Consider the following 23884-nt stretch of genomic DNA (forward strand, 5'->3'; position numbering starts at 1 on the left):
AGCCTATCATTAGTTAAGCCTTTATTGAGATAAATTAACATTGTAACTTGTATACGTTTTTTGCTTTAGTTTAGTTAGGGCTAAACTTTACCGTACTTAACGCTAAGGCCCGGCATGACCAGGTGAGTTAAGGCGTTCGACTCGTAATCTGAGGGTCGCGGGTTCGAATCCTCGTCGTACCGAACAGTTTCGCCCTTTCAGCCGTGAGGGCGTTATAATGTGAGCTCAATTCCACTATTCGTTGGTAAAAGAGTAGCCCAAGAGTTGGCGGTGGGTGGTGATGACTAGTTCCCTTTCCTCTTGTCTTACACTGAAAATTAGGGACGGCTAGCGCAGATAGCCCTCGAGTAGTTTTGTGCGAAATTAAAAAAACAAGAAACAAACTTAACGCTATCAATAAATAAACTTATAATGTTATTATACAATCTAACGTTAGATCTTTTTTAAAAACTTTGATAACTTTTGTTACAAAATGTCTACTAAACTATATTTACATCGCAATTTGTTTCCATATGTTGAAATGAAATTCTCGCGAATGCGCACTTAGTTAAGTGAAATGCATACGCACTGTCAGGACAGACAAAAACATAGTATTGTTATTATTAAAGATAAAACTTAGCTTTTAAATCTTGGGTAACACTTGTCTTTCGAGCAGTCTCTTATTTGATCAGTTTTGCAAAATCATTGATTTTCTCATAGAATAATCAGTATTAGTGGTTTGTTCGTTGAGATACGGTACGACTTATCTTTTAGTTTCTCTCACGTGACTGGATCGGTGTTTAAGATGTTTAATCACGAGTGAGATTTCCAGGAACATGATTGGATGACGAGATAAAATGGCATCTGAATTAGGCATAAACATTTTCCTCAGAATATCTGAATACGTTATATTTCTGAATGCAGAAGAAAGTTCGTGACAAATCTTTCAAAATTTTTAGCAAAGATACTTACTTGTCTTCCTGTAAGTTCTCTTTAAAACAATCCTTTTCATAAAATATTTAACAGAAGAACTAGTCTCTCCATGAACTATCTTTGACTAAATCTCAGAAAGAACGCATAACATAAAGGAAGAGCCTACCATGAAACAGCTTTCAAGTTATTCCCCGATGATTCAGCGGTAAATTTACGGAGTTACAACACGAAAAACCGAGATTAGATTCACTGCGGTAGACAAATCGCACGGATACCCCATTGTGCATCTTTTCGCTAAAAATACAAAAAAAAAAACCAAAAAAAACACAGCTAAGGTTTGTTACGAATGCTTAACAATTCACCCTTTAACTAAATACGATTAGGAATACTTACGACACTAATTTAGCTCATTTAATTTAAATCTAAAAAAAAAGTGTAATTTTAAAGAATCACCTAAACAAATAACTTTTAAAAGTAAGTTTAAGAAAACAAAACAATGTGTAACATTAAACTTTAACCTATATAAAGAACAGTTAAAGGTAAGACTAAAAATTCAAACGATGTCTAATAATAAAAAATAACGTACATAAATAACTTTTAAAAGTATGTCTAAGAAACAAAACAATGTGTAACATTAAAGTTTGGCTTGCATAAATAACTTTTAAAAGTATGTCTAAGAAACAAAACAATGTGTAATTTTAAAGTTTGGCTTGCATAAATAACTCTTAAAAGTATGTCTAAGAAACAAAACAATGTGTAACTTTAAAGTTTGGCTTGCATAAATAACTCTTAAAAGTATGTCTAAGAAACAAAACAATGTGTAAGTTTAAAGTTTGGCTTGCATAAATAACTTTTAAAAGTATGTCCAAAAACAAAACAATGTGTAACATTAAATTTTAACCTATATAAAGAACCGTTAAAGGTAAGCCTAAAAATTCAAACGATGTCTTATAATAAAGAATAACCTACATAAACAAAACTTTCGAAAGTAAGTCTAAAACAAACAATGTGTAACATTAAAGAAAAGACCCGAATAAAGAACTTATAATTAAGTCATATAAAAATGCGTGATAAAATAATGACATTTTTAAAATCTGAACTCCCGTGAAAATTCTTTACAGAAAAGTAAGATTGTCCTGTAAATTCACCTTAGGCTAAATTCGTACCACATATGAAACAAATGAATTTCAAAGTTGGTTGGTTAGTTGGTAGGTTTAGCGTTTCATGGCGCAAAGCAAGTAGGCTTTCTGCACCAAACATCCGGTAAATTTGAAAGTTTTTTAGGCGTAATTCAGTGTGAGAAAATACATTAAAAGAAGGGTTATAGGGACAGAAAGAGCATTTAGTTTTATTCATCACAGTTTCTAAACTAAATGTGAAAGACGCATTTATATAGTTCTTAGATGCGATATATTACATTTAGATGTAAAGGGTTTCATTGCTGGAGGTCGCACATCCATAGGAATATCCGTAAAATTCTCTTTGGTGTTTATACATTTTTACAAGATATAATTTGCGTAGCTGCCAAAAAGTAAACACGTTAGTGAGAGCATAATGGGTTGCTACGATTTAATGTTTTCGAGTGAATGCAAAGGAATTTATTCTAGTAAGTTTAGGACTTTATTTATATATGTTGAAATGATTACCAAAATCATATATTAACTCAAAGAGAAGTAAGTAGTCCCTAACACATAACACAGGCCTGGCAGAGCCTAGTGATTAAAGGCACTCGACTTGTAATCTGAGGGTCGCAGGTTCGAATCCCTGTCGCACCAAACATGCTCGCCCTTTCAATCGTGGGGGCATTATAATGTAACGGTCAATTCCACTATTCGTTGGCAAAAGTGGATATCATGTATTTAGATGTTATGATACCTCTCACAACTACGAATATCAGTATTTTTGACCATAAATTTGTTATTTTAACTTCTTGCAAAGTTATAGCTTTATTAGGGTTTACTATTTTACAATATTAAGACGGTAAATAACTGAATTTAATTGTAGTGAACTAAACAGCCAGGAGACTTTATTACGTGACGGTTGGTAAAAGAGTAGCCCAAGAGTTGGCAGTGGATGGTGATAGCTAGTTGCCTTCCTTCTAGTCTTACACTGCTAAATTAGGAACACCTAGCGTAGATAACACTTGTGTTGCTTTGCGCGAAATTCAAAATAAACAGATATGTTTTTATCTACCAACAATGGGTAATAAAGCTCGAATACGACTTGAATGAGCAATGTTTGTTTTTGAATTTCTCGCAAAGCTACACGAGGGCTATCTTTGCTAGCCATCCCTAATTTTGTAGTGTAAGACTAGAGGGAAGGCAGCTAGTCATCACCAACCACCGCTAACTCTTGGGCTACTCTTTTACCAACGAACAGTGGGATTGACAATCATATTATAACGCCCCCACGGCTGAAAGGGCGAGCATGTTTGATGTGACGGGGATTCGAACTCGCGACCCTCGGATTGCGAGTCGAACGCCTTAACCACCTGGCTATGCCGGGCCTGAATGGGCAATGAAGAAAAATTGAACAAGTTGAACACAGTAACAAATGCGCAACGTTTCGACTAGATATTGCCATCGTTGTCTGTTACTAGTAATACGTAACAAACTATATATTAATTATGTATAAATAACGTGTTTTTTTTTTGCGAAAGCAACAACAAAAAAAATTATATATAATAATTTCTTATTGCTGCTTTTTTGTGTGTCAATACTTTGTTTTTGTTCTTTACTTTGTCTGGAGAGGCGAGTAAAACACTCTATGTTACCAGTTCTTACGACTTTTTTTTACCGAAGTATGAATTAAATACTTCAGTGTCTTGAGTACTTGTTTTTTCTCTTACATAAAAAGAAAGCTTAAGAGGAGATTCAAGCATTGATTTCAGAGCAAAACTGGTTCCTGACAAAATAGAGTAGAGCAAAACTGGTTCCTGACAAAATAGAGTAGAGCAAAACCGGTTCCTGACAAAATAGAGTAGAGAAAAACTGGTACTTGACAAAATAGAGTAGAGCAAAACTGGTTCCTGACAAAATAGAGTAGAGCAAAACTGGTTCCTGACAAAATAGAGTAGAGCAAAACTGGTTCCTGACAAAATAAGTAGATACATGTATTTGGAACACTTACCACTCTTAAAGTCTATAATAACTGTTACGATTCTTATTTTGCTGTTGCTTTTAATTGTATGAAGTCTTCTTTTGCATGTGTGAACAAGTTCACAGGGTCCACTTGTTGAACTACATCCTGAGTATTTTAAGCATCTCCACAATATGAACGTTTATAGTTTCTTCTGAATATGAATTTTATATTTTACGCAATCTTAATGTAAAAAGGCGGCCATTATGTGAAAGCAATATCTTATATGTGTTTGTATCTTATATAGGTTTTACTACAAAAATTCCTTAAATGACTTAGGAAAACATTATGACGAAATGTTCTCTAAAATAGTTGTTAGAAAAAAAAATTTGTTGCGAAATACCCTCTGACTTGTTTAGGAGAGACGTATTATGGCGCGGTGTTTTCCGTGTGGTTTTCATAGAAATCAAACAGTGCGTTTTCAGTACAAACCAAGTAACTAGATAAAATCATAGCATTAGAAAATAAAAAAATGACATTATTTTCTGCTTAAGGATAGTCGTGGTATCAGATTTGTTTAGTTAATGAGGAATATTTACTGACAACATGTGATTTATATTCTTCAGATAGCACTGATGAGAATTTTGCACATTGGTACAAAGGCTCCTGGTATGAACGTGTAAGTCAATATAGGCTTCGACATGGATACTGTAGGTCAGTGTAAGCTTTGGCACGAACCAGGTATGTCAGTGTAAGCTCTGCCATAAATAGTGTTAAAGTTTTGGCATTAACTGTGCACGTCATTATAAATTTTTACACGAACCGTATAAGTCAATGTAACCACTGGCACGAACCATGTATGTCCTCGATCTTTATATGCATATATATATTTTTTTACCTCCAACAAACGCACACAAACAAACTCTTTATCTGTAGTATGTCGTGTCTGTACAAAATGAGCTTATGTGTATTCCAGCAAAATAAGTAGTCCAAAGTCTGTATGTCTGTGTACCGAAGCCTGCGGTAAAGAATACGGACAAGAATACAGCTGCTGACTCAACCGATCGTGAAAGACAAGATTTTATCCATTAAGGCATCCAAAAAGAAAAGAAAGGAGAAACTCCCTACGTGATGGATATCAACATGCGCTTTGTAAAAATTAAGAATGAGATGCGTTTCCTATACATTGCTAACGGTCAAATACTGCCCCGTTAGTTGAGCTAACCAGGTGTCTGAATAGTTGTGTTTAATATGCACGCACGTGCATTTAGTCTGGACTGTCACGAGAGGGTGACCTAACGTTATAGAAAAACTTTTACTCTTTTGTGTACATAAGAAATAATGGAAGACAGACGGACATAAAGACTATTTGATGGACAAAGAAGGATTGAAAGTGTAAGAGATACAGAATTATTATTAGTGTAAGCTTTATTGGCCATCACGAAATTAGGCTTAGTAAAAAAAAAAGCATGCCACATTATTATTTCCATCACTAGATTTTGACTCTGCAATAACTTTTCAATAAAATCTAGCGCAGATCAAAATTAAATAACGTCGATTTTACAGAGAACGAGCTGTAATTTTAAAACGTTCAAAATTGAAAAAAAAGTTTTTCTTTTTTAAATATATTATTACATGTATGAACGAAATATTTTGAATGTGAAACAGTTCTTTACAACTGCAGTTGATTTACTATAGTACGACTTTTCTGTCACGTGAGCGACAGGGAACTTAAGTGTTCTATGACATACGTGAATTGTTTGTTTTTGGAATTTCGCGCAAAGCTACACGAGGGGTATCTGAGATAGCCATCCCTAATTTAGCGATGTAAGACTAGAGGGAAGGCAACTTGTCATCATCACCCACCGCCAACTCTTGGGCTACTCTTTGACCAACGAATAGTGGGATTGACCGTCATATTATAGCGCCCTCATGGCATGTTTGGTGCGAAGGGGATTCGAAACCGCTATCCTCAGATTACGAGTCGAACACCTTAATCCACTTGGCCATGCAGGGCTTTATATACGTGAAACATATTGCTCTGCTAAACTTAAACAGAAATCCGCATTAGATGACATTATATTTGCATTCTTACACACAGGAATCGGAGAAAAGAACTTTCTTGAAGCGTACCCACTGAACTTATACCAGCATGCATTGCGTTAAAATGTCACACAGATTTCCATTTCCATGATATTTCTTATTTGGTCCTTCGGTTGGTACCCACTTTAAATAACGTGTTAAAAATCCAGTTACATTTAACTAATGAGAAATAATTTCAAAAGGTTTTCATATATTTTTCTATTGCAATCGACACTAAAATAATATTTATCAAAAATCTAAATTATTAATTGCTTATTCATAGCAAACTTTTCGAAAGGCCTGGTATGGTCAGGTGGTTAAGGCAGTGACTGGACTTGTAATCTGAGGGTTCGAATGCCCGTCACACCAAACATGCTCGCCCTTTCAAACGTGAGGGCGTTATAAAGGTACAACGAATCTCACTATTCGTTGGTAAAAGAGTAACCTAAGAGTCAGCTGTTGGTGGTGGTGACCAGCTGCCTTCCCTCTAGTCTTACACTGCTAAATTAGGGACGGCTAGCGCAGATAGTTCTCCTGTAGCTTTGCGCGAAATTCAAAACAAACAAACTTTTTGAAAGTTTTATACACATTCTGCAGCTTACTTCGCGTATGTGGATTTGTCGATGGAAATAAGGAATGCTTTTTTAGAGTTCAGTCTTTGAATTTTTCTGATTGGAAACTGAGAGTTATCTTGATCATTGAGACTATGATTTGAATAGTTGGACTTCCTTTAAGTTCCTCTTTTCATCTCAACAAAGCTTAATTCTACACACTTGAGGTTTGTGTTATTAAACTACATAATAGATACAACGGAATTCTATTTGGGAATGATTGTCTGTTTTGAATTTCGCGCAAATCTACACGAGGGCTGTCTGCGCTAGCCGTCCCTAATTTAACGGTGTAAGACTAGAGGGAAGGCAACTTGTCATCATCACCCACCGCCAACTCTTGGGCTACTCTTTGACCAACGAATAGTGGGATTGACCGTCATATTATAGCGCCCTCATGGCATGTTTGGTGCGAAGGGGATTCGAAACCGCTATCCTCAGATTACGAGTCGAGTGCCTTAACCACCTGACCATGCCGGGTCACTTTGGGAATGAAGTTACTCGTGTAACCGGTGCTGGTTTCACAAATATTAGGGACAAAATTAACTCTCACTACAGAAGCTATGTAATGCTGGCTAATGATTGATTTGAATTAAGCACAAAGCTACAAAATGAGCTATCTGTGCTATACCCAACACGGGTATCGAAACCCGGTGTTTAGTGGTGTGAGTGCGCAAGCATACTGCTGTGCCATTGGGGACGCTGGTTAATGAACTTGAAAAAAAAAAGGAACCAAACAAGACAGAAATACAGTTGGTCTATCACCTGATTGATCTAATATTCAAGTGACAGACTAAGCCTTCTCGACTTTTCATGGAGAATAAAATCCCTGCATTACTATCTTCCTAACTTTGTCTATCGAAAGCGACCCCTACTGGTATGTCTGCGGACTTATACTGTTAGAAATCTAGTTTCGATACTTGTGGTGGGAAGAGCATAACTATCCTTTTGTGTAGCTTTGTATTTAATAACAAACAACAACTATTGAAACCTTGGTGTTTGAATACAATCTCAGCTTTCATCATTGTACCTTTCCTTTAGTTAACTTCAGAAAAATACTTTTATAAATATTTCACAATAAAGTAACATTTCACGACTGGACATTCTGGTTCTATTTGTCAGTGAGGAAGTAAGTAATGGAAGGATTGTATTCTCTATGTAAAGTTGAAACGGTTTCGTCTGTTACGACAACAAATAATATGTCCATTTCCATCCATATCTTTATTGGTTCCAATCTACAAGTTCAGTAGCTAGCCCTTAACAGCTTTTTTTATTTAGCAATAATATTTCCTAATACTTGCTTGTTCATATCATTGTAAGATGGTTACTAGGTTATACAACACATTTGACGGCCTGGCATGGCCTAGCGCGTTAAGGCGTGCGCTTCGTAATCTGAGGGTCGCGGGTTCGCGCCCGAGTCGCGCCAATCATGCTCGCCCTCCCAGCCGTGGGGGCGTTATAATGTGACGGTCAATCCCACTTTTCGTTGGTAAAAGAGTAGCCCAAGAGTTGGCGGTGGGTGGTGATGACTAGCTGCCTTCCCTCTAGTCTTACACTGCTAAATTAGGTACGGCTAGCACAGATAGCCCTTTGTGCGAAATTCCAAAAAAAAAACAAACACATTTGGCATAGAGCAAATATGCTCTAACAAATTATGATAAAATTATAGTTACTGTTAGGACTAACTAAGCGCTAGGCCTGTTGAAAAAATATGACGATGGGCGAAAATGTGAAATATCGGTTTTTGGTTGCTCGCCGGTTTCCGACCTTGGAACACTCTGAATATTTGAAAAGCGGAATATACATTCGAGATAGAGCTACTATCTCAGCTATCTTCTCATATCTAGCTTCTGATAACCTGTATGTGCACTAATGTTTTTTACTCCTTCACTTCATACATAATATAAGGGTTGGCTCCGTAAAGACACCAGTTGTATAGTGTACAGAACATTTAGTATAAACATATTACAGTCATATAAATCGATCTATTATTGACTCGTAATTCTTGTTTTACCCTGTACTTAAGTTTTTTAAAAGAACATCAAATTTCTTTATAAAAGCTAACTAAAAGGGGTAATAACAACTTTTATACTAGAATTATGATTTCTTCTTTTCTTTTTCTATTGCATGGGGCCTGGTATGGCCAAGCAGGTTAAGGCGTCATCTGAGGGTTGCGGGTTCAAATCCTGGTCGCACCAAACATGCTAGTCCCGTGAGGGAGTTATAACGTAACGGTAAATCCCACTATTCTTTAGTAAAAGAGTAGCCCAAGAGATGAGGTAGGTGGTGATGAATAGCTGTCTTCCCTCTAGTCTTACACTGCTAAATTAGGAACGGCTAGCGCAGATAGCCCTCGTGTAGCTTAGCGCGAACTTCAAAAACAAAGAAAGAAGTATTTAACAACAAAATGACAACAAAAAAACATTATGTACTTAATTTATTGAGACGAGGTGTGTATATAACATTTCTCTTTTCCGACTATTCACGAAATGAGTTCTCTCAAAAAATTTACTTGAAGTTTAAGATCGTTATTTGCAACGACAAAGAATCATCTACATTCTTTAGAGAGTTACCTTATCGGAGAATTGCAGGTTCTTGGAATTTATTTCTGTAATCTAAAGCCACATTCTAAGAATCCCACAAATGAAATATTGCGTGGAATCAATACCATTATTTATTATAAATATCTTGGTGTTACACAAAGACAATTCGGTTCGTGGTGGCGCTGACAGAGGTTTCTTTAATCGCTGTTCAAGGGAATCGCTAAATGTTACTCTTTTTAACTCGTCATTGTTACCCAGAAATACGTAGTTAATATAACCAGTCAGTTTGACAAACGTTCTCTATTTACATTGTTTCAAAACTCTTTAGATAGACGTCCCAAATAATGAGATGCTCTTTAGTGCGTCCAAGATAATTGATAATTGGTTCTTTATGAAACAGCTTAATAACTTCGCCTTATAATATTTTATTAGTGGGCCGAAATTACATTAAATATCATACACTACTATTATGTAAAATTAATTGTATTATTAGTATTACAGTTATGTAAGTATCTAATTACAGTGGTCAACTTTTTTGCTTATTTTTTTATTAATAATCGTTCCCTAAAGTTTAGTATACTTAACAGTTTTAATGTCAGGTGATGGGTTTAAAGCCTGTGACGCTTTTAAATATATCATAAAGAATTATTACAAAATTAATTGGACAGCTAGGATTAAAATTATATAACAATAATAATTTATTCTGAAACGATAATGCTTAACTTGTTTTCTTTTTTTTTCCTTCTATTAATAATCGTTGAATGGTCAAAGTTTTGTTGATCTCGTTGTTTCTAATATGAAATTATAACCTGTGGTATACTTAAATGTTCACCTTTTAAGTTTTGCTACATACTGTGTTAATGATACCAGGATTTCAACCAAACTTCTCTAACTTCAAGTTCTTTCGATATTTTTATCTAAATACGACTTACATCAAGTTTGTTTACTATTATTAAACTAAATAAACATCAAATTGACATGGTATTGTTAAGCCAATCACGCCCAACATGAAGTTGATTTTATACTGTTAAACTAAACATATATATCAAATAGACAAGTTATTGGTAAACTAAGTTCACATCGAGTTGACCTGGTACTGTTAAATTAACGATGACAAAAAAGAAACTATGTCAAGCTATTGATAACTGTATCAAGCGTTAAATTATGACTAACCCTAGGTCATTCTGATACTGTTCCTGTATTGTTAAACGAAATAAAACTGTAATGTCAAATTATACTAGTTTTAGTTGTACTTGTCTAAGGATATTAATATTATTATATTTTTAACAATATATTTTCTTATTCAATCGCTTAGATTTCTTTCAAAGAGAACAGTGTATAACAGTATTTATTATTTCCACCACACCCACCGACGACGACTCGTTTTGCTCAATACAGAGCTCATCAGGCCGACTGGGACACAACAGACAGTAGTGATTGAAACATTGATACATTATCCATTTTTTATAACAACAATTTTTATGATATTAGCACCTTTTAAGCTGGCTAAGCATGAGTATAAATAATTCATTGATTAAAAAACGCGTTCATAGAGAATTAATATGGTTTGTGCGTGCCACGAAACTAATTAATTTGAGTAATCAAAATCATTTACGACATAACGTATTTCACCCTACTGTGAATATAATTGAGGATTTGTGGATATAGATGCATATTATTATATATGTATGGTATTATGTATATATAGATCTGGGTACAGTATTTAATACACTAATATATATGTATGAATACGCATAAAATCTATACATATTTAAATATTTAAAAACAGCTGGAACGGGTAGACAAGGTACTAATAGAGGAGCGAACAACGTGTCGACCTTCTTCGGTCATCGTCAGGTTCACAAAGAAAGAAGGAGGTAACTGACAGATAGCTGACCACATGTTTGAAGGGGGTTGTGTAATAATCTATATACAATTACTTTTGACATCTATGAAGGTTGAACAATGAGACATATTGTGTACAAATGTGGTGAATAATTAAATGCAATTTCACTTATGACATAAAATTAATAACACATATATAAAACACAAGGAATTTTATACACCACTTCAACAGTTTCGTTTCATAAGTATCCAATATACATCCGTTTTACTTGCAAAACTGTCACCGTCTTATGATAATTCAGTAAAAAGACTTTAATTCTCTCAAAAATAAAGCAGGTTTTGTTTTCGTTTTATCTCAAACGCATTCGTGTATTAATGTTAATATGTTTATTTTGCCTTATAGAAAACTACGAACTCTTCCTTAGAATAATATTTGTCATCTTAGAATATTTAACTTAAGCACGCTTTGCATATTGTAGTCTCATATCTAAGAAATCAGCGGTAAGTTGTTATGCTAAGATTCGGAGTTTGATTCCCCGCGGCGAACAGATAATAAAGCATGTACTATGTTCGAAGTAGGACGAGGCCAAATATACAATTAACATTATTTTTCCAATACTGTATTTTCATATTCGTTTCTGCGATTAAAATAAAGAACAAAATGAATCAACTATGTCCATTGGGTGAAACCTAATTCTCGTATAGCAGTGAAAATGTCCAGATAAATAAGTTGATACTGAGAATATAAATATGCTTCTGACACCTAAACCTAAACCTGGGGAACGAATACATTTTGATTTTCGTTTCTCTTGAATGACTCAACAAATTGTTGAGAGTTTGAAATATTTTGCAAAGTATGTATTACACATGAGATCTATAGCCTACAATGTACGATAAAAAAAAAGTCAAATATTCAAAAACTGTTGTCTTTGAAAAAGAAGGAATTGACGATATTGGAATACTCCTCAGGACTAGAAAAATAAAATCCTTGCAACAACAAGAAAATATTGCTTTCTCAGGACTTATCCAAGAGTTGTCCCAGACCAAATAGAAACACCACGAGTAGCTTCTATAGAGTTTGCTCCACGCTAGTACAGCGGTATGTCTCCGGATTTACAATGCTAAAATTAGGGGTTCGATTCCCCTCGGTGGGCTCAGCAGATAAGCCGATGTGGCTTTGCTATAAGAAAACACACTCCATAAAGTTTACAGTTTCTCATACAAGAATTCGAAGCATTTCCTCTAAAAAATAGCATAATAACAGGTTTTAAAGAATTGTTTCACACGTAATTGTTCAATAATCTGGAGAGAAATCATAATGTAAAGACCTTAGTTTTGGAAATAAAACTCAGTCTCCAGTAAACTAATTTTATTTATATTAAGAGGTTACAGCGAGGGCTATCTGCGTTAGCCGTCCCTAATTTAGCAGTGTAAAACTAGAGAAAGGGCAGTTAGTCATCACTACCCACCGCTAACTCTTGGGCTACTCTTTTACCAAAGAATCGTTGAATTGATTGTCACATTATAATGCCCCCACGTCTGAAAGGGCGAGCATGCTTAGTGTGACGGGAATTCGAACCCGCGACCCTCGGATTACGAGTCGAATGCTTTAACCACCTGGTCCTACCGGGCCATTTTGGAACTTTGACTTTATTAACTATTTTCTAACAATGTTAATATGTATGTATGAACAATGTTTCTAAAACTTATCTACACTTCAATGCTAATGAATTTATACACATGGCTTGAGCTCCACGTGGCTCAAGGGTAAGTGTGAGGGCTTATAAATCTAAAGGTTGGGTTTTGATAACCGTAGTGGGTACAGTACAGATAGCCCATTTTATAGATTTGCGCTCACCAAAAAATTGCGAATCGCTAACCAAAAATAATATTTCAACATTCCTTACACAGCATTGAGAAACCTATTGTGGAAAAGGAAAACATATTAAAGAAACTATTTTGCAAATTCTTATGCTAATAAGATTGTTTTGTTATGTTATATTAATTTATTATAGGAAAATCTTTCTCTTTTTTTAAAAAAAGAAATACTTCACATTGTTTTTGAAAACTGGGAAATAATAAGGTTTGCATTATTTTAATACAATAAATTTTCTTTCTTACTTGTAGCGATGTAAACATTTTGTTATGAATGTTGTCTACAATAAATCTGCGGAAACCTCAGTAGAAATGGAACATCAGTAATTACAAGTTTAGGCAACATTGTACGATACAAACGTTTGCTCAAGTTAAGATTTTAATTAAAAAAAAACTCTCATTGTCTATACAAAGTCGTATATTACTGTTATGAACGCCCAGCATGGCCAGGTGGTTACGGTACTCGACTCGCAATCTGAGAGTCGCGGGTTCGAACCCCTTCTCACATCAAACATGCTCGCTCTTTCAGCAGTAGGGGCGTTATAATGTTACGATCAATCCCACTATTCGTTGGTGAAAGAGTAGCCCAAGAGTTGGCGGTGGGTGGTGATGACAAGCTGTCTTCCCTCTAGTCTTACACTGCTAAATTAGGGACGGCTAGTACAGATAGTCCTCGTGCAGCTTTGCGCGAAATTGAAAACAAACACTGCTATTTTGGAAATTATTAAAATTACAAATTCAATTCATTGCCACACGTACTAATAACAATACATACTATGGACATTTATCGCGTTCTTCATTTCGATTACTCTTGAATTAGTTGAACTAGCTAGTGGAAACATTGAAATTTTAATCCATACGTGCCTTCCTCAGAAGTATGGATTATCAGAAAGCAACGACGTACTGGTAGTTAAAGGCAAATATTAAAACCTATTAGAGGAGATTGCTACAAGGCATAAATGTCTGTTACTTTATAATAGAACGCTTCCAAAAACCACTTGAAATTAGCTGTATATTCAATGCGGTTACCTGTAAAAAAAAAATCACATTATGTAGTAAATAGTTTCTCATATAAAATTACGTCGAGGAAATACCCTTCCTTTCTATTGTACATTATAAAGTAGTTGAATAGAAATTACGACTCCAATTTAGAACCCGACCCTCTGAGCAACGTATCTGAATATGGATTACAGCTTTGCCAGAAACGAAGTCTGATGATTTCTTTGCTGCACAGTAAAGACCGAGAATAGACGTTTATACAGTATCGTGTATATTATTTAAAGTTGAACTAAAAACCATGCTTTCTATTTCTCTGTGAAACACCTTCCGACCAAAGAGGGCAAGTGAGAGTGGCAAAACTAGTGTCAGAGTTTTTGTGTAAAAGTTCTAAAAGAGTATGAATTTTAGTTCTTTGTAACCAATTGTTGGGTCACATATTTCGAAGATCCGGCATGACCAAGTGGTTAAGGCACTCGGCTCGTAATCTGAGGGCCGCAGGTTCGAATCCCTGTCGCACCAAACATGCTCGCCCTTTCAGCCGTGAGGGCGTTATAAACTGACGGTCAATCCCACTATTCGTTGGTAAAAGAATAGCCCAAGAGTTGGCGGTGGGTGGTGATGACTAGCTGCCTTTCCTCTAGTCTTACACTGCTAAATCAGGGAGGGCTAGCGCAGATAGCTCTCGACTAGCTTTTCAGCCAGTCCTTGGTGGATTTACTGGTATGTTGTGGGTCATTGTCGTGTTGCAGAGTCCAGTTCCGCTTCAGCTTTAATTTTTGTACAGATGGTCTTACATGATCCTCAAGCACCCTCTGATACACAGTAGAATTCATGGTGGGTTCTATGATTGTGAGCTGTCCAGGTCCTGCTGCAGCAAAGCAGCCCCAAACCATGACACTTCCACCTCCATGCTTCACAGTTGGTATGAGGTTCTTTTCCTGGAATGCTGTATTTGATTTACGCCAAACATGCTCTCTGTTGTGGTGTCCAAATAATTCAAATTTGGACTCATCTGTACAAAGAACATTATTCCAGAAGTCCTGGTCTTTGTCTACACTCTCTCTGACAAACTTCAGTCTGACCTTGATGTTTCTCTCAGAGAACAAAGGTTTCCTCCTTGCACATCTCCCATGCAAGTTAAACTTGTGCAGTCTCTTTCTGATAGTAGAGGCATGCAGTTTCACATTAACAGTAGCCAGAGCCTGCTATAGGTCCCGTGATGACATATTAGGGTGTTTGGAGACCTCTTTTAGCATCTTGCGGTCTGCTCTCGGGGTGAACTTGCTTGGACAACCAGACCTGGACATGTTGGCAGTTGTTTTGAAAGCTCTCCATTTGTTGACTATTTTCTGGACAGTGGAATGGCTGTTTTCAAAATCTTTTGGGATCTTTTTAAATCCTTTACCAGACTCATAAGCTGCTACAATTTTCTTACTGAAGGCCTCAGAAAGCTCTTTTGCTCTCACCATTTTGCTCCCTCTCACTTCAACAGTCAGGAGCACTCCAATCTAAATGTATGAGGTTTAAATAGGGCAAGCCTCATTCAAAATGCTGAGTAACGATCTTCTAACCATGTGCATCTGGTGTGATACACCTGTGTGTAAGTTGAGCCATTTTAAGTGGAAATAAATGTGGGGGTGTCCTAACTTTTTCCTCAGTTAGAATATGCATTTTTTGTAGAATTACATTTACAGAAGATCTTGAAAAGTCTTTTCTTCAGTTTTAATTGTTTAGTTATATTCCTATAATCTCTCAGTATTGTTAAAATTGAGATTAAATATCTATATATCCAAAAATGTTACAAAAATACCTAGGCTTTCATAGGGTGTCCTAATTTCTTCACATGACTGTATATATTACTTTGTTTACTCATATGGAATAGACAGAACCTTTATTACAGGGAAAAATTAGTTTCTTACTATTAACAGACAGAAACTTTGTTACAGATATAAATTATTTTGTTTTCTCATAGGTAATAGGCAGAAGTTGTGTTACAGAGATAAATTAGTTTGTTTTCTCTTAGGTAATAGACATAAATGTTGTTATTGTCATGGAGTTGAAAGTTGGATAGACGTTTCATTACTTTGATTGTAAATCAAGTTATTGTTTGTCCAAGTTTTAAACGTATAAGTATACATGAAATGACAACATGAATTTGTTTGGAGAGTAGCATCTAACTTTCGGTTAGTGTGTAGCGTGTTGGGCTGAGGATCCGAAGATCCAAAACTCGAAATTTTCTGATATAGAATTATCTACGCTTTATGTTATAGAAGTGTTATAAAGAGGACAGTTAATCCTTTATTCGATTCAATGATTCGGAAAAATACAGTCCTCTTGAAGATGGAGAGTGGTGGCGGGTTACCTCATCTCTGGTCAGTAGCTCATTTAGTTCATGCGTGCATAAGGATTCGTTCAAGTTAAGTATACTTATTCTTAAACATGTACACGAAATGAGAACATACATTTGCTCAGACAGTAACATCGAACATTCGATTAAGTCGGTTAATTAGATCATTAAGTAGTTTATCAATTTTAACTTTAGTTGTAATATACCTTTAAGAACAACACCTTCAGTGTCAGAGAAAAGCTAATTTTGTTTTCTCCTAGCTCATGTTTTGGTTTGTTTCGAATTTCGCTAAAAGCGTAACGAAGGCTATCTGCGCTAGCCGTCCCTAATTTAGTAGGGTAAGACTAGAGAGAAGGCAACTAGTCATCACCACCCACCGACAACTCTTGGGCTACTCTTTTCCCAACGAATAGCGGGATTGACAATCACATTATAACGCCCCCGCGGTTGAAAGGGCGAGCATCTTTGGTGCGACGGAGATTCGAACCCGCGACCCTCGGATTATGAGTCGAGTGCCTTAACCACCTGGCCATGGTTATAGACAGACAGGAAATTTATCACTACCTATTGAATATCTGGAAGCAACCTTCATTACCGTGCTAATAAATTATAATAAGTACAGTAATCAGAAATAATGATGCGAGAAAAAAAATCTACACGATATCGATACACTGAAATATATAAATATATAGTAAAACCATCTTCGCTAAGTATGAAACTACCGAATGCAGTAGTTATTACTAAGAAATTAATTATTAGAATTTTGCCACTTCAATGTCATTTTGAACTCTGTGTTCCTCGTGATCTGACACCCCATGCTGAAGTAAATCTTTATATGCAAAAACGGCTCGTTTGGGTTGAGAAAATATTTTACATAGAAGAACGAACAACGTTTCGACCTTCTTCGGTCATTGTCAGAGAAATAGCGATTGGTTTCCTCTGAAGTGCTGTTCTTGAACGGTTCGGAACTTCAGAGAAATAGCGATTGGTTTCCCCTGAAGTGCTGTTCTTGAACGGTTCGGAACTTCAGAGAAATAGCAATTGGTTTCCTCTGAAGTGCTGTTCTTGAACGGTTCGGAACTTCAGAGAAATAGCGATTGGTTTCCTCTGAAGTGCTGTTCTTGAACGGTTTGGAACTTCAGAGGAATAGCAATTGGTTTCTCCTGAAGTGCTGTTCTTGAACGGTTCGGAACTTCAGAGAAATAGCGATTGGTTTCCTCTGAAGTGCTGTTCTTGAACGGTTTAGAACTTCAGAGGAATAGCGATTGGTTTCCCCTGAAGTGCTGTTCTTGAACGGTTCGGAACTTCAGAGAAATAGCGATTGGTTTTCTCTGAAGTGATGTTCTTAAACGGTTCGGAACTTCAGAGAAATAGCGATTGGTTTCCTCTGAAGTGCTGTTCTTGAACGGTTCGGAACTTCAGAGGAATAGCGATTAGTCTTCACGATGTGCTATTTTTGAACGGTTCAAACATTATGAAACAAAGTGATTTCAAAACACAACGATGCAAGTCATAAATATAATTTTGAAAACCACATATTATCTGCGTTGTAAGAAAACAGAAACATTTGGGTTTAGGTCACACAAATCTGTGTGTGTGTGTTCAGCAGGCGGATTACAGTTCACACAGGTCTATGTTGTAGGGGATTATAGTTCACAAAAGTCTAGACGTGACACACTGTGTTGTTGTGAAATAACACAATGCTGATCTTAATTAACAATAAAATATTTTTACACTGTACTCTAAGTGCTTTCTTTCTTTGTTACTACTTATATAAACGTATGTGTTCAGTCAGAGGATATGGCCGATTTATGATAACAATGGAAGAATCAGTGGTAGTTCTGTTAGAACAGTGTTGCCTTGTGCCCTGACACGTAGAAGGAATGATAAAATATACGTTTGGCTAATGACCTCTATGAAGAAGGATAATGTGCTGCACCATTTATGTAAGATTATATCTAGAGCATCAGATACTTAGGACGCTGTAAGAGAATGAAACATTTGTGATATAAAACACCTATGCTGCTTAAACGTGACTTGTAGATCAGTAGTTTGTGTGGTTTTACTTTTTTCTTAATAACTTTCGACTATAAAGTCTTGGAAATTAATAACTTCTATACAGGGAATACCCGTAAAGAGCGTGAATAGTGAGCTTAGCCGATTGTGCAAATGGCTTCGAGAACAAAAGCGATACAGTAAAGTTCTCCGGTAACTTAGTTTTAGGGATTATAAAACAAGAATTCTGAGTTGTATTCCCGTAGCGGAAACAACACATGGCCCATCATCCATTTTATGGTGACAAACAAAGAAAAGGTCATGCATTTTAAAGAGACATCTTCCTCTATTTACCATGACCAGAGAACCAGTTTCACCAGTACTCATAACTTACAGTTCCTTTAAACTGAACCAGTTTCACCAGTACTCATAACTTACAGCTCTATTAAACTGAACCAGTTTCACTTGTACTCATAACTTACAGTTCCTTTAAACTGGACCAGTTTTACCAGTACTCATAACTTACAGTTCCTTTAAACTGGACCAGTTTCACCAGTACTCATAACTTACAGCTCTATTAAACTGGACCAGTTTCACCAGTACTCATAACTTACAGCTCTATTAAACTGAACCAGTTTCACCAGTACTCATAACTTACAGCTCTATTAAACTGAACCAGTTTCACTTGTACTCATAACTTACAGTTCCTTTAAACTGGACCAGTTTTACCAGTACTCATAACTTACAGCTCTATTAAACTGAACCAGTTTCACCAGTACTCATAACTTACAGTTCCTTTAAACTGGACCAGTTTTACCAGTACTCATAACTTACAGTTCCTTTAAACTGGACCAGTTTCACCAGTACTCATAACTTACAGCTCTATTAAACTGAACCAGTTTCACCAGTACTCATAACTTACAGCTCTATTAAACTGAACCAGTTTCACCAGTACTCATAACTTACAGCTCTATTAAACTGAACCAGTTTCACTTGTACTCATAACTTACAGTTCCTTTAAACTGGACCAGTTTTACCAGTACTCATAACTTACAGCTCTATTAAACTGAACCAGTTTCACCAGTACTCATAACTTACAGCTCTATTAAACTGAACCAGTTTCACTTGTACTCATAACTTACAGTTCCTTTAAACTGGACCAGTTTCACCAGTACTCATAACTTACAGCTCTATTAAACTGAACCAGTTTCACCAGTACTCATAACTTACAGCTCTATTAAACTGAACCAGTTTCACTTGTACTCATAACTTACAGTTCCTTTAAACTGGACCAGTTTTACCAGTACTCATAACTTACAGTTCCTTTAAACTGGACCAGTTTCACCAGTACTCATAACTTACAGCTCTATTAAACTGAACCAGTTTCACCAGTACTCATAACTTACAGCTCTATTAAACTGAACCAGTTTCACCAGTACTCATAACTTACAGTTCCTTTAAACTGGACCAGTTTCACCAGTACTCATAACTTACAGCTCTATTAAACTGAACCAGTTTCACCAGTACTTATAACTTACAGCTCTATTAAACTGAACCAGTTTCACTTGTACTCTATTAAACTGAACCAGTTTCACAGTACTCATAACTTCCTTTAAACTGGACCAGGTACTCATAACCAGTTCCTTTTACCAGTTTCACCAGTACTCATAACTTACAGCTCTATTAAACTGAACCAGTTTCACTTGTACTCATAACTTACAGTTCCTTTAAACTGGACCAGTTTCACCAGTACTCATAACTTACAGTTCCTTTAAACTGGACCAGTTTCACCAGTACTCATAACTTACAGCTCTATTAAACTGAACCAGTTTCACCAGTACTCATAACTTACAGCTCTATTAAACTGAACCAGTTTCACCAGTACTCATAACTTACAGCTCTATTAAACTGAACCAGTTTCACTTGTACTCATAACTTACAGTTGCTTTAAACTGGACCAGTTTTACCAGTACTCATAACTTACAGCTCTATTAAACTGAACCAGTTTCACCAGTACTCATAACTTACAGCTCTATTAAACTGAACCAGTTTCACTTGTACTCATAACTTACAGTTCCTTTAAACTGGACCAGTTTCACCAGTACTCATAACTTACAGCTCTATTAAACTGAACCAGTTTCACCAGTACTCATAACTTACAGCTCTATTAAACTGAACCAGTTTCACTTGTACTCATAACTTACAGTTCCTTTAAACTGGACCAGTTTTACCAGTACTCATAACTTACAGTTCCTTTAAACTGGACCAGTTTCACCAGTACTCATAACTTACAGCTCTATTAAACTGAACCAGTTTCACCAGTACTCATAACTTACAGCTCTATTAAACTGAACCAGTTTCACCAGTACTCATAACTTACAGTTCCTTTAAACTGGACCAGTTTCACCAGTACTCATAACTTACAGCTCTATTAAACTGAACCAGTTTCACCAGTACTTATAACTTACAGCTCTATTAAACTGAACCAGTTTCACTTGTACTCATAACTTACAGTTCCTTTAAACTGGACCAGTTTTACCAGTACTCATAACTTACAGCTCTATTAAACTGAACCAGTTTTATCAGTACTCATAACTTACAGTTCCTTTAAACTGGACCAGTTTTACCAGTACTTAACTTACATTCTATTAAACTGAACCAGTTTCACCAGTACTTAACTTACAGTTCTATTAAACTGAACCAGTTTCACCAGTACTCATAACTTACAGTTCTATTAAACTGAACCAGTTTCACCAGTACTTAACTTACATTCTATTAACCTGAACCAGTTTCACCAGTACTCATAACTTACAGTCTTATTAACCTGAAGCAGTTTCACCAGTACTTGCAACTTAAAGTTATATGCAGTTACTTGTTAAGAAATGGGTATCAGTTAATACAGATAGATACTATACCACACGATCTACCTATCGATCTATTTACCTGTCCAAACTAAGCCATTAATAAATAAACAAACTCCCAGCTTACCTCAGTATCATCCACGTACATGTCTAGTTTACAGCCAGGTATTACATTTTGTTCGTTCACGTGCTTAATTGCTAATTTTGCAGCAGCCAACTCTGTTTTTCCAGCCAATGAATCAACTCTACAGGCATTTCCTGTCAATTCGAACAAACCGTGAATAAAAAATGTCTGAAGCTTTTCAAGTTTTGGAGACTTGTTACGTATATGTCGTTTCGCTTCAGCTTCTCTTTTTGGAAACTTGTGCTTAATCCTGGGCCAAGAATTTGTGGAATTTTGTGGTTTGTCATTAACAGTTGGAACGTAATAACTTTTCTCTTCGTGTTTAACATCACTGATTATACCCAAAGATGGGCTTTCGTCAAGAGGTGACTGTGAGTTCTCTTCCTTACCAGACAATCGAGAGCCATTAGACCTACATGAGACATTCAGGTCATCAATGACGGTGGTTTTGTCCGTGATGTCCTCCTGAGATGCAGGAGGAGTTGTGATACGTGGCTCGTTTATTAAAACATTAGGTAGATTTCTTCCATTAAACGTCTTGTCTTGAGGTTGACGTCCAGAAGAGACGCTTTGATTTTGCGTGAAACTGAGCGATTTTGTGGTGTCATCAGTTTGGCTTGTTTGACTTCTTAATAGAGTTTCAGGTTTTATAGGTTTGCTTTCAAATATGTTCGATATCACATTTCTTGGTGGAATAATTTCTTCTTCTTCAGTTCTCTCTTTTCCCAACCACTTCGTGGATCTGGGTACTGATGGGGGAATTTCATCGTGGGAAAGACGTTTCGAGGAATACTCTTTGTCCTCCTGTATTTTTAGATTAAATTTTTCAAAAAGGTGTCCACCGAAACTTTTAGAGGATTGGTTTGTAAGAGATAGTGGAGTTGAAAACTGGGTCCAAATATCTGATGTTCTAGAAACAGGACCACGAACCCTCTCTGTCCATTTTGATGTCTGATGATCTGTGTTAGCGGGCTCGATGGTTATTATAGAAAAGACTTCATAAATTAGAAGAATCAAATGAAGTTTCGACATTAGTGTGATGAACAAGGATGTAGAGATTTAACATCACCAACTAGAACTCTTCAGATCATTTCTTTGTTACAAGAACAGTCCTCTGCAAGTAGATCTCTTCAAGTTAACAAAAGAATTTTAAGGCTAATCATCCTGGTCAATATCTATGTATTGTAGATGAACATTAGTATTGAGTCTCGTTCATAACGTGTATCAGTGCAGGTTTCTCATGGGTAGTTTCATACAGATCTACTTCCAAATAAATTGAATTTTTTGTTTCTACTAGAAAGAAAACATAATCCGAAGAAACATGTTCGTTATATCGTAGACAAGAGAAGGTGGCAAAAACATAGCACAAGACAAGAAACGTTTTTAGCAATTAAATATAAAAATTGTTTACGTACAGATTTCCAAACAAAGCTACTGTTTATAAAAGAGTCCAGAAAAATTCTGAACTGCCACCGAATTTAGTTTTTTATGTTCGATATAAACGCATGGACCGTCTGATTAAGTAACTTCACCTATCAAAAAAGATATAATATTATATGATTTGTTGCTATCTTCGAAATAATTCTTATTTGGCTGAGTAAAAGCTTTTGATCTTCGTAGAGAAAACTTTACGTGACAAAGTTAAATTCGTCGAAGAAGATATTAATTCTTGGAACCAGATAATATACCCGTACAGGAGATTACTGTAAAATTCCTTGCCCTTGTGCTTGTATTTCCTGATTTATGTAAATATTATTAAACAGATAGCAACATAAAACACTGTTGAATTACAAATAACTTCGAGAATTACAGAAGTAATGAGTCTCAGGTCTTGTAGCACTGTTTGATTCCACTGCGAGACTGACACGAAACTGTTGCAAGTTCCGGTACGATGGTTGGAAAACGAGCTTTTGTAGCGTCATCTAGGGGCCGTTTTTGTTTTTTTGTTTTTTCACCACCTAATAAGTAAGTGCTTTCATTTAACAAAAATAATATTTTTATAAGGACATATTAGCACAGTACTCACTTCACTGGTAATTTATTAAAAACACCTGTTTTTTCAGATATTAATGTGTTGAAAAATATTAAATATTTATTGTGAACGATTGTTTTAATATCCTAAATTATATCTTAATTAAGTAAAATTCTCAATATGAATAAGTTAAAAAAGATATGATTTAGAATATTAAAACTAAATTATATCTTAATTAAAGAAAATAAAAAACCCTTAATAGGAATCACTTACCTGGCATGACCTGGCGGATAGGGCATTCGACTCGTAATCTGAGGGTCGCAAATTTGAATCCACGTCACATCAAACACATTCGTCTTTTCCGCCCTGGGGGCGTTATAAAGTTCGGTTGATCCCACTTTTCGTTAGTAAAGGAGTAACTCAAAATTTGGCGGTAGGTGGCGACGATAAGGTGTCTTCCGTCTAGTCTTTCACTGCTAAATTAGGGACGGCTAGCGCAGATAGCCCTCGTGTAGTTTTGCAATGTTGCAGGTTACTTAACCCACATATGATGCTGCTAATATAACATTTGTTCTGTTCCTGTAAAGAAGAATAAAACTGCTAGCCTAGAGGTTATTCGTTTGTGATTTTTGATTTTGCCTTA

At 35.9% G+C, this 23884-nt stretch overlaps 1 protein-coding gene across 1 annotated transcript in view; it reads right to left on the reverse strand.

The window, feature by feature from the left end:
* The window catches only part of LOC143231071 (gamma-aminobutyric acid type B receptor subunit 2-like), a 116687-nt gene extending 94371 nt beyond the window's left edge, over window positions 1–22316 (reverse strand). The window contains exon 1 of the mRNA XM_076465605.1: window positions 21273–22316. Coding sequence (XP_076321720.1) covers window positions 21273–22301 — 1029 coding nt within the window. The 5' untranslated portion in view covers window positions 22302–22316. The remainder of the gene's footprint in view (window positions 1–21272) is intronic.
* Window positions 22317–23884: the final 1568 nt, after the last annotated feature.

The sequence above is a fragment of the Tachypleus tridentatus genome, chromosome 10, assembly GCF_004210375.1.
Source record: "Tachypleus tridentatus isolate NWPU-2018 chromosome 10, ASM421037v1, whole genome shotgun sequence".
In the NCBI taxonomy this organism is placed as follows: Eukaryota; Metazoa; Arthropoda; class Merostomata; order Xiphosura; family Limulidae; genus Tachypleus; species Tachypleus tridentatus.